General features: G+C 37.9%; 2 protein-coding genes and 1 pseudogene across 4 annotated transcripts; 1 reads left to right on the top strand and 2 right to left on the bottom strand.

The window, feature by feature from the left end:
• Positions 1 to 1,546: 1,546 nt before the first annotated feature.
• On the bottom strand, positions 1,547 to 3,252 carry LOC145217960 (lactadherin-like). Of its 2 annotated transcripts, none has more exons than XM_080085345.1 (6): positions 3,193 to 3,252; positions 3,015 to 3,065; positions 2,911 to 2,961; positions 2,547 to 2,714; positions 1,891 to 2,060; positions 1,547 to 1,748 (listed from the first exon to the last, which is right to left on the bottom strand). In XM_080085345.1, exons 1-6 carry the CDS (start codon positions 3,236 to 3,238, stop codon positions 1,611 to 1,613), a joined length of 624 nt encoding a protein of 207 aa, XP_079941471.1. In that variant the 5' UTR covers positions 3,239 to 3,252; the 3' UTR covers positions 1,547 to 1,610. The 2 variants fall into 2 exon arrangements, with proteins under 2 accessions (XP_079941471.1, XP_079941472.1); XM_080085346.1 differs by having other exon boundaries at positions 2,911 to 2,952.
• Positions 3,253 to 6,004: 2,752 nt separating this feature from the next.
• On the top strand, positions 6,005 to 11,312 carry LOC145219766 (52 kDa repressor of the inhibitor of the protein kinase-like; annotated as a pseudogene).
• On the bottom strand, positions 8,465 to 13,188 carry LOC145217959 (uncharacterized). Of its 2 annotated transcripts, none has more exons than XM_080085342.1 (13): positions 13,041 to 13,188; positions 12,458 to 12,652; positions 12,030 to 12,404; positions 11,786 to 11,962; positions 11,604 to 11,688; positions 10,936 to 11,268; positions 10,747 to 10,878; positions 10,160 to 10,324; positions 9,793 to 10,089; positions 9,547 to 9,727; positions 9,314 to 9,479; positions 9,038 to 9,249; positions 8,465 to 8,969 (listed from the first exon to the last, which is right to left on the bottom strand). In XM_080085342.1, the coding sequence occupies exons 1-13, from the start codon at positions 13,115 to 13,117 to the stop codon at positions 8,734 to 8,736; spliced, it is 2,631 nt and encodes an 876-aa protein (XP_079941468.1). In that variant the 5' UTR covers positions 13,118 to 13,188; the 3' UTR covers positions 8,465 to 8,733. The 2 variants fall into 2 exon arrangements, with proteins under 2 accessions (XP_079941468.1, XP_079941469.1); XM_080085343.1 differs by having other exon boundaries at positions 9,547 to 9,598.
• Positions 13,189 to 15,362: the final 2,174 nt, after the last annotated feature.

Here is a 15,362-nt window from a genome sequence, read left to right as displayed (position 1 = left end):
AACTGTTAACGTTTACTCATAAATATTTTACTTTATAATGGTATTTACCACATGTGCTTGAAGATAATTTTTCAAAGAACAACTTCCGTTCCTACAGAAATATGCTGTGGAAGCAAAAAAGTGCATTTGCAAACTTGTCCACGCGTATATATTTACTTTCATGTTTTTTTTTCTTCTTTTTTTTGAATATTTTTTGTTGAATACGTACCACCAGTATACGTATCACTTATATGCAGTAAAACAGGTTGATTTTATGTAACGATTTGTATTGTTTGTTATTTTTTACGTCCAATGTTTGAGATGAAAATCCAGTTCTTTGGGTTTTATTCGATCTTAAGCGGCCATGGCGTAATTTAAAGTGATTGCTAAATAATCGTATTTCCGAACTGCATTAGAAGATTTTGTGGTGATGGAAGGCGTTTTTACCAGCTTAATAGCCATACGCATCAGAGCGTGCTTCACGTGGTTATTAGGCAGTCACTCGAAACCTTATGCAGGACTCGATTGTTGCGTCAAACCAACATGGTTGTTTACAACAAACTTTCATCGGTTTCCAACCGGTCTGTACAAAAACGTTATGTAATTCGCCACCATGATGTGCCTGGAGAAGACATCTCTTTCTTTCCCAAATTTCGCTAGAAACGTTGTATTTCAAAGGAAGCTTACTAATTTAATGTAATTATCTAATCGCAAATATTCGCCCGATTGTGTCGCCCTGGAGGCACGCCAATTTCTTGGCGCCACCTTCTTGCATTTTTTTACGCCCACCACATTGTATATATGTCTTTGTTTTATGTTATGTTGGACAGTGTTGTTTTATCGGGCAGTTGTAAAGTCCGCTAGTTGAATGCAGTTCCTTTTGAGCGTAGTGCCAGATTATTCTTATTTTGGCAGTTTAATGTTTTATCATTACGTCTTTTGTATCATAATTGTTTGGGTGTTACTTATAATGGAATCGCTTGGTGTGGAATTAGGTTTGTTTATAGACAAGTTTTCTCTTCTCAATATATAGTTAAGCTAATATACACAATTCTTAAACAAAGGCCATAAGCGAACTATAGTGAACTCACGCAATAATAAGCATAAGCTTGAGAAATAATCTTCACTCAAAATTAAGTGGCGTTCTATGATAGCTTAAATAGCTAATTTAGACTTAAAAGGATAGTTAGAAACGTTACATTGATCACGTTCATGTTTGTGTTTTTTCAATCTGACACTTATGTTATTGGTGCAATAATACACCATCTTAAGTAAGTACCAACAAAAAGATTCAGGGATTTAAGTCAAACTGTGTAGGACGTAACGTATCTCACACTTACTAACATATTTAGATAAGAACGGTGTTTTTTTGATCATCCGATTACAACCATATTATTTAGCTAGGCTTTGTGTCAAAAAATGCTTTAGATATGCTGTGTCTATTATTTGACTAAAATCGATGACACACAATTGCATTAAGTGTTTTTTTGTAAATGAATAATACGATGAAAATGAATGACGGTAGCCTTCATAAAACGACATTTATGATTAGTGAATTACGAGTAAATCAATAACTGGTAAAAACTAAATGCCATTTTTTTTCAAAATGAAGATCCATCTTAAAAACGGTTTTAACATGTTAAGTATTCGTGGCGCAGTGAGATATGGTTGTTAAACTTGGTGGGGTAAATTCGGAGTTTGTGGGCGACAATTGGTTGATGAAACATGTTGGTTACCGGGCTCTTCTGGTCCCAGTTGCCACTAAACAGCTGTGGAAAAAAATTCAATAAACTCAATTAGAAATACTGTCAGAACTTTTAACGGAGTGTTGAGTAGATAAGGCTAAACGTTCATCATTCGAGCGAAATCCAAAAAATGAATATGTTGTTAAAAACATTTATTTTTTCTCACTTTTGTCGTTCCAGAACTGTCGTTCACATTTTTCCAAGTGTGATCAGTATCGAAATACGAGACTTTGAATTCTCTCACCCACTCTTTAAGGTTAGCTCGTCCCTGGGTAATGACCCCAGTAATTGTTGTTGCATTTTCTAAGGTTACTTGAATCCATTCATTAACATTATCTGCGTATCAGAAGCAATATCGATTTCGCAAAACAACATTTTTAAAGTGTTAATTATTAAAGATTATGATGAGGTGCATGGTATTCTTAAGCACGGCAAACCATCATGTGGGATAAAAACCGCTTAAAGGTTGATTTGGAAAAAAAATAACTTTTTGAAACTTTACACGATTATTTTAGCACAAACGTTTTGATTTTCTGAATCCCAATGTGTTTTGTTGATTGTTCAAATAAAACGACAACAACAAAAACCGTTAACCTTCTATGTTATGTTTAGTTTTTTATTAACCTATTTATTGATTTAATCACGCGGTTATTGTTCACTTTCACACACATCCGATTCATAAATGCTCTTTATTGGACCCAGCTGGTTCATTCTTACCATACTTAGTCTTTACGACTTTTTAAAATAAAAATGTTTCTCAAAGTTGGATATAGATATAGTCAGTTTAAAAATGTCGATTAACTATCATACGATTTGACTGACTTGTTGCCGCTGCCCACGATCCAACCGAAACATGAGGAATATACGCTTGATCAAGTCTTCCCCACTTTGGGTGATATTGATCGTCCACATTTGGTTGCCAATAGGACGATGCTGTTATAGCACTGTCGGGAATATAATGTGTCTTCAGTCCCAACTTGCACAAAGAATCTAAAAATGTTTGGTATATTAGGTGTGGAATCTTTATTAATTTGTAAAAAGATTAATTTACAACCGCTTTTCAAAAAAATTTAAAGAATTTACAATCTACAACACATCGTTGATGTTTGTTATCAAATTTTTATTGCATTTATGTTTTTCACAAATTCTTTGCTACAAAACATATTTTCTCTGCTACATATTTTACCTCTATTGGCTTGTATATTTATCTTGCTAAACTCCTTGTGTTCTGTAGAAACTAAGCAGAATCATTTAAATCAAATATTTTAACAAATCTAATTTAAGACCAACCTTTTCTGCTATCATTGCGATCACAACACTTGCTTGCAGATCTACATCCGCCTGGAACGTATTTGAATGAACTTAAGTATTAAAATAGGTAGTGATACCGAAGTGGATACTGATTATAACCGTATTACTTACAACCCGTAATAATTCTATAGTTCAAATCCAACAAAAAATAACTTACTGCACAAGACTATGACTGCCAGTAGAACAATAACTTCTTTAAGCATTCTGAGGACTTGGATGATGGTTTTAAATTCAATTTGGTCACACAGTATCCCGCAAAACGGCTAGTTTTTTTTACAGTGATTTATATGGATTGTTTTGCAACTTAAAGTGATTGAGCAATTAAAAAGGTACTAAAAATAGAAATCACAAGAGCAAGAGTCGATTTTATAAAAGTGAATCGCAAAGAGGCACAAACAAAGTGAAACATAACTAAAAAATCATCTATATCCTCTCTAAACAGCAAAAAAGTTATGGGGTTTGCCGAAATTGCGTTTTAATTTATATGAGTACGTTGAATAATAAATTTCATCTGTTGTTGTTTGTGAAAAAGTGTGTTTTTGTCGTTTCGCAAGCGGTAACGTCACTCATCCATTTCCATGTACTACATGCGCGATTATTAATACATTGGAATCCACCGAACTTCCACAACGACATTATAAATTATACAGACAATAACTGACGTTACAGAATTGCTCGTGCTATTTAGTTCTGGCATTTCCCAAACGTCAGTGTCAATCACACATTGATGAAACAGACTTAATTCTGACCTTACTTTAGACTCAGCCACATTTGTGTCGAAATTTCCCCAGGAAAACCAAACATATTTTAGGGCCCTATTTCACTTTTATTTGTAAAAGGGCTGGTTCGGGCCCGATTTCTGACCCGCTTACGACTTGGAGCTTGGAGGTCAAGATCAATGGAAAAAAAACGACAGCGTATGGGATAGCGAGTCAGTTCTAATATGTGAAAAAAATCTAAGTACGTCACAGAGATAAAGTAATGGATAGAGGGATAATGTAATAGTAAAATAAAAATGATGCTGTTACGTAAAACAATAAATTTCAACCCCCTGCTGCGTCTACCAAGTTAAATTCGCGGTAAGGGTGACGCCATTTGTTGTCAGGCGCTAAACCATATCAAAATAGAATTACACTGTTTTATCCGCAAAAGCGTACAAACCAGTATTTGACAGAATTTCTAATTGAGTTTATTGATTTTTTTCCACAGCTGTTTAGTGGCAACTGGGACCAAAAAAGCCCGGGTACCAATATGTTTCATCGACCAAGTATCGCCCACAAACTCCGAATTTACCCCACCAAGTGGCACAACCCAATCTCATTGCGCCACGAATAGTTGACATGCTAAATCGGTTTGTGGAATGGATCGTCATTTTGAAAAAAATGGCATTCAGTTTTCATCAGTTATTGATTCACAAGTAGTTCACCATTATCAAATGTCGTTTTATGAAGGCAACAGTTATTCATTTTCGACGTATTATTCAAACAGCTTAAAAATGATGGAGTTTGCAGGAATTGCGTTTTAATGTATTCAGTACTTTGAATAATAAATTTCATCATTAATTGGTTGTGAAAAAAATGTGTTTTTGTCGTTTTGCAAGCGGTAATGTCAATCACACATTTCCATATCCAACATGCGGGGTTATAAATACACTGGAATCTACCGAACTTGCACGAGAACAGTATAAATTATGAAGACAATAACATACGTTGCAGAATTGCTCGTGATATTTCGTTCTGGCGTTTCTCAAACGTCAGTGTCAATCACACATTTTTAATATAGACTTGATTTGGACTTTACGTAACACTGTGCACAATTTGTGTCGAAATTTCCCTTTGGTAAACAGATCTATTTTCGGGCCTTTTTCCAGTTTTATTTGTAAAAGGGCTGGTTTGGGACCCGATTTCGGACCCACTCACGACTTGGAGCTTGGAGTTCAAGATCAACGGGAAAAAACGACAGCTTTGGGGAAAGCGAAACTGTTTTAATATGTGAAAAATGTAACTACGTTACAGGGATAAAGTAATGGTAACATAGAAAATGATGCGGTTACGTAAAACAATAAAGTTCAACCCCGTGCTGTGTTTACCAAATTCCATTCGCGGTAAAGATTTCGTTATTTGTTGTCAGACGTAAAACCGAATTGTCAGGCACAAAACCGTATCAAGCCAGTTTACCAAGCGTTTCCATGGCGACAAGACTAATGTCTTCCAAGTATTGAAACTTTCACCATGGACCTGTTACTCCCACTCACGGTTATGTAAACAATGTAAGCAAGTTGTTCTCTGCAAAATAAGTGTTTGTGTATTTCAAGTAAACAAACGCCATTATTCCGCAGTCATGGGTGAAAGGTATCATCCACCACAGTCACACTTCTCATATCAACATGATGTAAACAGCACAATCGCAAAATGCAAGTGGAAACGGACATTGTGACATTATTAACACATTTTCAAACCGGCTCCTTGAGAGTAAATCTGGTTGCATGCTTAACGCATGTTTTTGCCACTTTTGATAAAACTGACAAACGAAATCAAACAAGGCCTTCATTTTTATCACATGCAAAGATCTAAAATGTTGAAAAGTATCGTGTATTAACGTCACAAATAAAAAACGAGTTATTTTTAGTTGGTCACGTGATTGTATGGAAGTTCGGTGTCGTCACAATATTAGTCTTCGAATTAATTTTACGCTGCATGAGACCTCGCACTTTCTACTCATAGGTTCTAAATGTTTGTTGTGTTTCAAACGAATACAATTATAACAGCGAATCTCATGGCTCCCGCTCATTTCGCCACGCGTGCATTGACCAATATTCTCCATGGCTGGCCTATTCAAGCGTTTTGAAAGGTGCTCTGTACAAGTATTGTGTGTTGGTTCCTCAACCATTGCATCGAGGCAAAATGGGCGCGTTTATTGTGACCCCTTTTATTAAGTATAAAGATTTCAATGAATGCGCGAGAAATCACATGGCTTCCTCCTGGCACAAAGGCGCATTGCAAGATCGTACAGGTTTTCTCAACGCCGTGCAAAACCCAGAGGTGTCAATCTCGAGTCAAATGGCTGAAGCAGTTGCCAAAGTAGTCACAAAAAAACGTAAGAAACTTCTTCCTATCCTATCCAGCATCCTGTTTTGCTGCAGTCATAACATTGCACTCAGGGGGAAGGAAAGTAACTCGGGTAACTTCTTCGACCTCCTTCAGAGTAGAAGCAGGGGACACTATCGTGAAGGATCACATGGAGAGCGCAAGCAAAAATGCAAGATACACATCCGTTCGTATACAGAACGAGTTGATAAATCTCTCTGAAGAAATAGTGAGAGATGGAGTTGTAGAAGCAGCAAATACTTCAACCGGATTTTCCAATATTCCAGACGAAACTGCAGACGATTCAGGCACCGAGCAGCTGTCGATCGGTGTAAGATTTGTTGATCTGCAAGGTCAGCAAAATGACCTAGCCACCATACGTGAGGAATTTCTTGGTTTCATTCCTCTTCAAGGGATGGATGCTGCCACAATTGCAGATGCTATTATGAACGAAGCAAAAAAATTTGGTCTTAATCTGAACAAACTGTGTGGCCAAGGCTACGATGGATGCTCAAGAATGGCAGGAAAAGACAACGGTGTTCATGCCCGTATTAAAAGTATCTAACCCAAAGCCACTTTCGCGCACTGCTCCGCACATTGACTTAATTTGATCGTTAACGATTTAAATTCCGTCGCAGATGTTAGCCACACAACTGGGACTGTGAAGTCTATCATCAAATTTTTCCGTGAAAGTTCAAAGCGCAGGAGGCTCGTTTCGAGTGTACCTTTGTTGTGTGATACCAGATGGAGAGCGAAGCATTCGCAAGTTTTCAGAGAACTTTTGTGCAATCTATATATAACTGGAGCTACTTGAGATAAATCAGAACGAGTCACAAAGTACGCGGCAGCACATCAGCTTAAGTGTACAGCAGGAACCACAGTGTTTCTCATCTGTCTGAAGATCATTGCGAAGTACTCGGCAATGCTGGAGCCAGTTACCCAACTGCTACAGGCAGTTGACATGGACATGTTTGGGGTTCGAAAGGTTCGAAATCATATTGACCTGTTGTTGAAAGCTTTCCGGGCTCACAGAGAGGGAGCTGAGCGTGTGTTTTCAGAGGATATCATGCCCGAGGTAAAAACTCTGGCAGATAAACCTGGTTTCGACATGACTGTACCCAGGCGATGCGCACGCCAGATCCACCGGTCGAATGTGGGAGGCACCATTGATAAATATTATCGTCGTACCACCTATATATATATCCCTTACATGGATTCCTTGATCCAATCTCTCGAAATTCGCTTTAGTGATAGCAACAAACCGTATTTCAACATTTTCAAATTGCACCCCAAAGAAATGCAGCAAAAGACGGGAGTTTAAACACATCGTTCCATCTGTAAAGGAAATGTATGGCATTGACAATCTTGTCGAAGAAAGTCTAGCGTGGTATGACGTACAGAGGCCACTGAGCAGCTCCTTAGGCATGATAGAGCTGGTGAAGCACACCAACATGTTTCCTGCAGTGCGCAAAGCTATCCTCATCGCACTGACGCTGTCTGCAACTTCATGCGAAGTTGAACGGTCTTTCAGTACCCTTCGCAGGGTAAAGACCTGGTTAAGAACAACCATGAGTGATCAACGATTGTCCGGCATCTGTAAGCTCAGTGTTCACCGCGATAAAATAAAACAACAGAAAGATGTGCTAATTAATAAGATCATTGACAAGTTCGGTAGAGACCCACGGCGTCTTCCATTTCTGTTTCAGGAATAGTTTCTGTGAAACTGTGTGTAAATCAGCGGTTCCCAAACTGGGGTCCGCGGTCCCTTAGGGGTCCGTAAGGCAATTTTGGGGGGACCGCAAAGCGGTTGAAGTAGCTCTATAATTTTATGTGGCGTCAGTTTGTGCCACTAAATAAGTTTAAAATCAAAGTAGAATTGAGAATCGACTGTCTCCATTGCTAAACGATGGCCTTTATTGAATAACAACTATCAAAAATGCGATTGTTCGCGCACAATCGTAATGTTTTTGTCCTCTTTGTGATGTCACATGCTGTCTTTGAATGATTGTTATGCGCAATTTTGCATATCTGGCTAAAATCCTGCAATCAACTTTTGTTTTCATGAAATGCACATTTAGGCTTAAGGACCGCGAGCCCTCGAAATAATGGCAAAGGGACCGTTTTAAAAAAAATATGAAAAAGTTTGGGAACCACTGGTGTAAATGTTTGTTGTGTTTCAAGTTGCTGATTTTTCGACCCTTATTTATATCCGGAGGATGTTGTGCACGCTACCTAGCCTTCTGACAAAAATATTTAAAAAAATAAAATATATCTTCTCGCCAAAAGAAGATATCGTTTGCATCTATGCTCTTATAGTTATACCGAACAAAAAGTAAACTGAACTCACAAACGTATTTACACTTTTTATTGCAAGTCGTGTATACCACACTTTTTTAAAAGGCGTAAAACTTAAAACAGTACTAAAACTTCGTAACAGCATCTAAAATGTTACAATCTAGTAAAACACTTTTCTAGCAACACTAAATACATGATAACAGTTATGTACATGGCTGACAAAGTACAATTTGGCGTATTTACGCAGAGTTTCTCCATACGTATCTTTTAAAACGCAGTTTCGTCCACAACTACCACGTTTACTCGTTGGCGAGGTTCTAACTGTTGACGTCGCAACTTAAATGCTCACGTATACAAACGTAGAGCATTTTCGGGGCGTTTGAGTAAACAAGAGGATTGAGGGCGCTGTTAATCGGAAGCAGAATTATTGCTGAAACTGCGTACATCTCAGGGGGTACAGTTGCTCCACCAAAGTTCAAGAACGCCGTTATCGAAATTGGAATCCAGCATAAAAAATCAGTAAAGATTAACCGAAGTATTTTCTTCTGCATTTCTGTTGTGCAAATTTAAATTAAACTGTGTTTCAGTGGTACATAAACTTTTCTCTTAAGGTTTGTTTACCTTGGCTTTGTTTTTCCGCTCTTTGATTTCTTGCCATTTCGTTCACGTGCCTGCTACTGGCAACTGACTTTTTGTAAATCCAAATGTACGTCACAGCCACAAAGAGAAAAGCTAAAAAGTTGAGAATGATGATACCAAGAGAATATGCCCAAGCTTTGTCGGTCGGTTTTACATAAAGTTTACTTATGCAAACGCTGTTGGTGCTGTAGTATCTGTGGAACACAATTCAGAACTGTAAAAACGCAATATTGCATAACTTACATGTTAATTGCATACCCGAAATGTCCTGCGATGTCAAACATTTGTGTGTAGTTGTAATCTTCCAAAACATTTACAAAATCTTTCCAGGAATAAATATTTTTTAGTGTCACAAGTGCCCTGGATTCGTTGACAGAAAAATTATGTTGAACAACTACAAATTTTTCCATGAAAGTTTGCATACCTATAAAAATATAATGATGCCTCAAATGACAAAATACTGGTTGATACAAAATTTTAATCTTGCTTACTTGGAAAATTGACAGCTGCATTTTGGAAAAACGGGTTTTCTTTCATCCAGGCCTGGGTTTCAAACAAATGTTGGAATTGGGACGTAAGGGGAATAAAGGCCAGTGTACATGAAAATAACCAAGACAAAACAATAGTGAGAATACCAACTACGCGGTTTGGATGTAGAGATGCATTAAATGGCTGCAAAATGTGTTTTGTTTTCTTAAAAATACGAAAGTGTGCATATTAACAACTGAAGTACTCACGTTCTTTACGGCATACAAACGAAATAATGTCAACAGAACCATTGTAAATACTGATGTTTCACTGGACACGGAAACCAAGATCCCCATTGTAGTGCAACTCGCACTTGACCTCCAAACAAGGTCATTGGCACAGTAGTTTCCTGAGTAGTGCACACCAGCCGCTCCCAGCATGAGCAGATAAACTCCCATAAGCAGGTCGGAAGCAGATAGATTTAGTACAAGAAGATGGTTGGTTCGAAATGCAGCCGTTTGCATTTTTGTTGCCACCAACGTTTTTGTTTCTGTAACGATGACTATCTGTAATGAAACTAAGTATCAAACCGAGTTTTACACCGTTTGTTACAAAAATGTTTCAGTTCTACTGTACCAAATTTCCAAATAATGCGAGAAATGCCATTATCCACACAAAAGCCCGTAACAATGGATTAGCAATCAGTTCGTATCGCGAGAAGAAAATATTTCCATCTGTTCGTGCCGACTTTGTCGGACATTCGTCACTCCAATCAGAACAATCGCCAATTCCGTTGAATTTCTGTTAAAGATATTTTAGCAATCACTACTCAGTAATAATAGTAGGAAACAATACCTCTTCTTAAGTTTAATGGTGAAAATAACGGCCCAAATAGACGTAAAAAGCGACATGCTTTATTGTTCAAACGTTTCGGCAAATGCTCATGCAATCATCAGTGATATGAAGGCCACATCAGTTATACCCGAATGATAAAAAAGGTGCGAAACAAGCGTCGCATAAAAACGACAGATAAACCTGTTTCGTCAGGCGCACACTCGCAGGTGGCTTACACCTCGCTTCTGCGCACCTTTTTATCTATCGTTTTTATGCAACGCTTGTTTCGCACCTTTTTATCATTAAGCATCTCGCTTTTTACGTCTATTTGGGCCGCTATTTTCACCATTAAACTTATGAACAGATCCGTATATAGTGTTCCAAACTACCTTTTCTTTCTTAACAAACAGAGGTTGTTTGTTTTCACAATAGAACCTCCCGTCCTTGGTGCAGTTCTTTTCGTCACTTTGATCGTCACAGTTTATTACAAAATCACAAATCTCTGCTTTGCTGATGGAAACCTAAATACCATGGAATTTGTTTTTACTTCGAGTCGAAACTTTACCAAAGCAACATACTTTAGCTCCATTTAACGCTGAGCAAATGACTCTATCCTGGTGGGCGCAAGTTTGAGGATGTTCGTCACTCCGGTCTTTGCAATCTACGAAACCGTCACAAACTTTTGACCTAAATTGCTCGGTAATTTCGTTCACAGTTTCGTCACTTCCGTCTTGGCAGTTAATGACGCCATCACAAACTTGAAATTGAGGGATGTTGAGAAGACCGTCGGTAGTGATACAATGTTTGCGATGAATGCACAGACGAGGATCCTCATCGTGACGGAAACGTGTACCCTCAAGGATAATAGCGGATCTGCAATCTTGTTTCCCGTCGCATATCTTCTTTATTGTCTAATCGAGAAATTGTAAAACAAAGTTGAAAAACACCACATAAACTTACTTGTTTTTTATGGCAAAAGATGTTTTTACATATGGCAGCATAGAGTATTTTTGGTTTGCAAAATTGCAGTTAGTCATGCAGTTTCAACTGACGCTAAAAACAGTGTGTTAGTGACACTGACACAACAAAAAAGAAACATTTTTATAAGTAAAGAATATTTGGTCAAAATTTATCATGCCGTCTAAGATACAAACAAAGAAACGAATAGACTAGCTCAAGCAAAAATAGTGGTTCTTAACAGCAAAACACAAAAAGTAAAATTCAAACATAGAATATGTGTGTTTACGATATATCGGCACCACCAACCGCCTTTAACAGTGACGTTAGTTGTTGTTGGGGTTGTGCAGACGGCCTCTACGCTTTTATTGACACTGAAAATATTCAAATTAATTAGCACTGCCAAAAAAATGTTTTGTCACAAATCATAATTTCAAAATAACTACAATATACTAAACTTGTGACACGTACAGTCGAAACTTTTTGCAATCTTTGAGTTCCACCTTTTCACAAAGACACTCATCGCTCTTATCAGGACAATCAATGACCCCGTTACACACACTTGACCTTGAAATAATCATGGGGTCGTTTATGCATTGGAAGCACAAAGTGTGATTGAAAGTGACACCAACGAAACTGCGAATATCTCTGCAATTAAAATAACAAATTGTGAATTCTCGATATTTTGGGGGTATTTAATGTTACTTAAACATACCTGGGATCTCCTTTCAGTTTTTCGGAAACTGGTGTGAAGCAGAAATCAGCTGAATCGTCGCAATCCTGAATGGTGTCCCACAACAACTGCTGAGGCAACGTACACGTTTTGCCGTTTCGGATACACTTAAAGCCATGTCCGTTTGCTCGGGACAGGGAAGGGCAGTTGTTACATGGATTACCATCACACACTGATGAACGCTTCCAGCAAACTGATTTCGAACACCAAAAGTGGGAGGGGCAGAGATACTCACACGGGGAAATTCCCTCACATGATGCATGTGCGTTGCACACCTCATTATGAGTCAGTGCACAATAAGAGTTGGTTTGATACAATTTATTGTGACAAGTGCCATGAATGTCGAAACAGTTGCAACTAAACAAATTATATTAGTTTTGCTGTTTTTTTGTGTGAATAAACAAACCTACCGTTTGTATATTGAGACTTTTGTTTCATTTTCACAATTATTGGGAACCTTTTCATCACAATCACATTCATCGCTCATATCAGGACAATCTCCAACGCCATCACACACACTTGATCTTGAAATGACCATCGAATCACTTTTGCATTGAAAGCACAATTGGTTGTTGAATGAGACGTTCAAAAACTCACGCAAGTCTCTATGAACGAAACAATATTTTTTCTGCATGCAAAATCATATTTTTAGGGAACCACAAACTCTTAAGTCAGATCGCTAAAGATATTTAGACACAAATAGGCTATTTTTACACATGATGTGGATTATTAGTTGATTCTTTTCCCATGTTTTTTCTATCACATGCTACATTAACCTAAAAAGAAACCTATTTGACACAATTACAATTAAAGCTGTTTCGTATTTAGAGGTTTTCAGGTAATTTTAATATACCATATTTGTCTGCTTTTCAAAGTGCTACGGTAAAAGTGTCTGATAGCTAAACGCGAGAGAAAAAAATTGATATGATCGCCGCTTGGTGAGACAAAACAAGCAAAAGTAAAGCAAACTGGCAACGAACAAAATTATTGTACCTGCCATCATCATTTTCGGGTGTGTAACATAAGTCAGAGCCATTATCGCAGTCTTTTACTCCATCCCACAGGAACATTTGGGGAAGTAAGCAAGTCCGGTTGTTCTTGACACATTTGAAGCCGTAGCCGTTATTCCAGTGTTGAAACGCAGGACAGTCATTACAAGGATTGCCATCACACACAGTCGAACGCTTCCAACAGTGTGAATTTGGACAGAGAAAGTGGGATGGGCACCCACTGTCACACAATGTTTTATTCCGGCATGAAATTTTTCCTTTGCAATACTCACGCCTTCGTAATGCGCAAACCTTCGTTTGTTCGTTCCTTGTGTTGTCGCAGCTGTAAAGTGCGGCGATTATTATTGTATGTATAACTTAGTTTAAGGATTAAACAGGTTTCCACAATGTTTTTTTTTTCAAAAGTTATTCACGTCATGACTGTAAAGCCTAAAACTCCTAATTTTTTTGGTTTTGCTATGTTTTCGGAGCCTGATATTTGCCTGATGTAGTTTTGAGGTGAAGTAGAAAATGTAAATTGTTTCTCATCACTTCCATCGTGGCAAGCGGGAATGCCATCGCAAAACGCGAAAGCGTAAAGACTGGGCCCTGCATCATCGCAGTTGAACCCTGCAAAAACAACATCATACCGTTGTATGCTGTTGCCTGAACCAAATTAAATTAAAAGCTGTTTTTAAGGCAACAGTTTACAGCTACTTTTAACATTTTAACTATTGCTGTTCATTACTTCTAAACTTACAAGCCGAATAGCATGCAGCTGGTACGATCAACCAATTTAAGATTGCAACAAAAAACAACATTTCTAACAAAACAAAGTAGCGGTGTTGTGAACAAGTTGATTTGATAATCGTTTTACTGCCCAACAGGCCTAGTACCTAAAATCTATAAACAACAATGTAATAATTAAAAAGGGGCAAATGTAAATTAATGTCGGCTGTTTTGTGGTAAAAAGACAGTTTTTTGCAAACTATCTCAACCTTCAAACCATCTCAAATTTTGATTGTCAGTGCGGTTGTTTCGCATCAACCGTGGAAGGTAAGTGTCTCGAAGCTTTATTTAATTACGGGATCTTACGACGTTTGTTTATTTGTTTGTTTTTACCTTTCGTTTGTTACTGGTAATCTTTTAGGCGAAACAGAATTATCATGCAAAACCTTTTCGATTCCAATATCTTTTTGAAATCGTATCAATGTAGCGTTACACCCTCACGTGCTCTTCTGTTGTTTCTGAGCAATGCGCTAAAACAAGACCAAACAATAAAATTGACTTGCAACGCTGTCGCCGACATATGCAGCAAATCATACAACCGAACACGTAAGTTCAGTTGCAAGAGCGCAGTTAGGACGCCATTGTAAACCAAGGGCTGCGTGTCTAATTGCTCACATTGCGTCAGGAAACCGCTGACGCGATGAAATTCGTGCAATCGCTGCAGTTGACAGCACGCAGGTCAAGAGGAAGCTGTTGACAGCATCCAAATTATACTTGCAAAAATCTCAGTGACTGACCGCACAGGCCAGTAATAGCGAATCAACTTGAGCAAAGCAGTGGTTGTCTGTGCGGAAATATGTCAATAAATTGGTTTAAACGAATTCGATTTTTTTCCTACATGGAAAAAGGTAAAGTTGTAGAAAACAAGGAGTGCAAACATATATTAAATACTTTTAGCTGTTTGCTGTACAACTGGCGTAGGCAATTAACACATTCGTAGATGACCTCAAAAATGCGCAGCGTTTCAATAAGGAAATCGGAGCGATGATTTTGCGAACGAAAGTGTTTCGTAACATACACCACCCTTTGTAGCCAAAACTGACTATAGAAAACTGCGTTGTTGCATTGACGTTCTTTGGCGACAGTTAAAAGTGTTTTTGTTGACTTTCATCGTTGTTTTTTTACCAAGGTTGGTGCCTGATCGCTATCACGTTTTATTTAGCGTATTTATTCAACAAAAAAATCGACAGGCCTTCGCTGAAACTTGAAACGCAGGGGCCTTTTTTCATGGTAAAAACACTAAAGCAAACTAGGATAGTGCAAAAATAAAACATTGAAAACCCTAGTCAATCATTACACCACGATATATCACATAAACAAAATACCTATTCAACCGGGAAAATACCTATTCAACCGGGAAAATACCTTTACTAACATGGCCTTTATAGTTTTATACACTAACTTGGAAGCACAAACTGACAAGCACATCTGCCACCTTGACACGACGGTTTTTACTGATGGAGCATGTATGGCGTCAATAATGTACTATGAGTATACCTTTAAGAGAAAAAGGGAAACACCGAGTGGAAGACATGTC

The sequence above is a fragment of the Phallusia mammillata genome, chromosome 3 (genome assembly GCF_965637545.1).
Source record: "Phallusia mammillata chromosome 3, kaPhaMamm4.hap1.1, whole genome shotgun sequence".
Taxonomy (NCBI): Eukaryota; Metazoa; Chordata; class Ascidiacea; order Phlebobranchia; family Ascidiidae; genus Phallusia; species Phallusia mammillata.
Note: the sequence above shows the minus strand (reverse complement) of the source record. Positions and strands in the feature narration are given on the sequence as shown.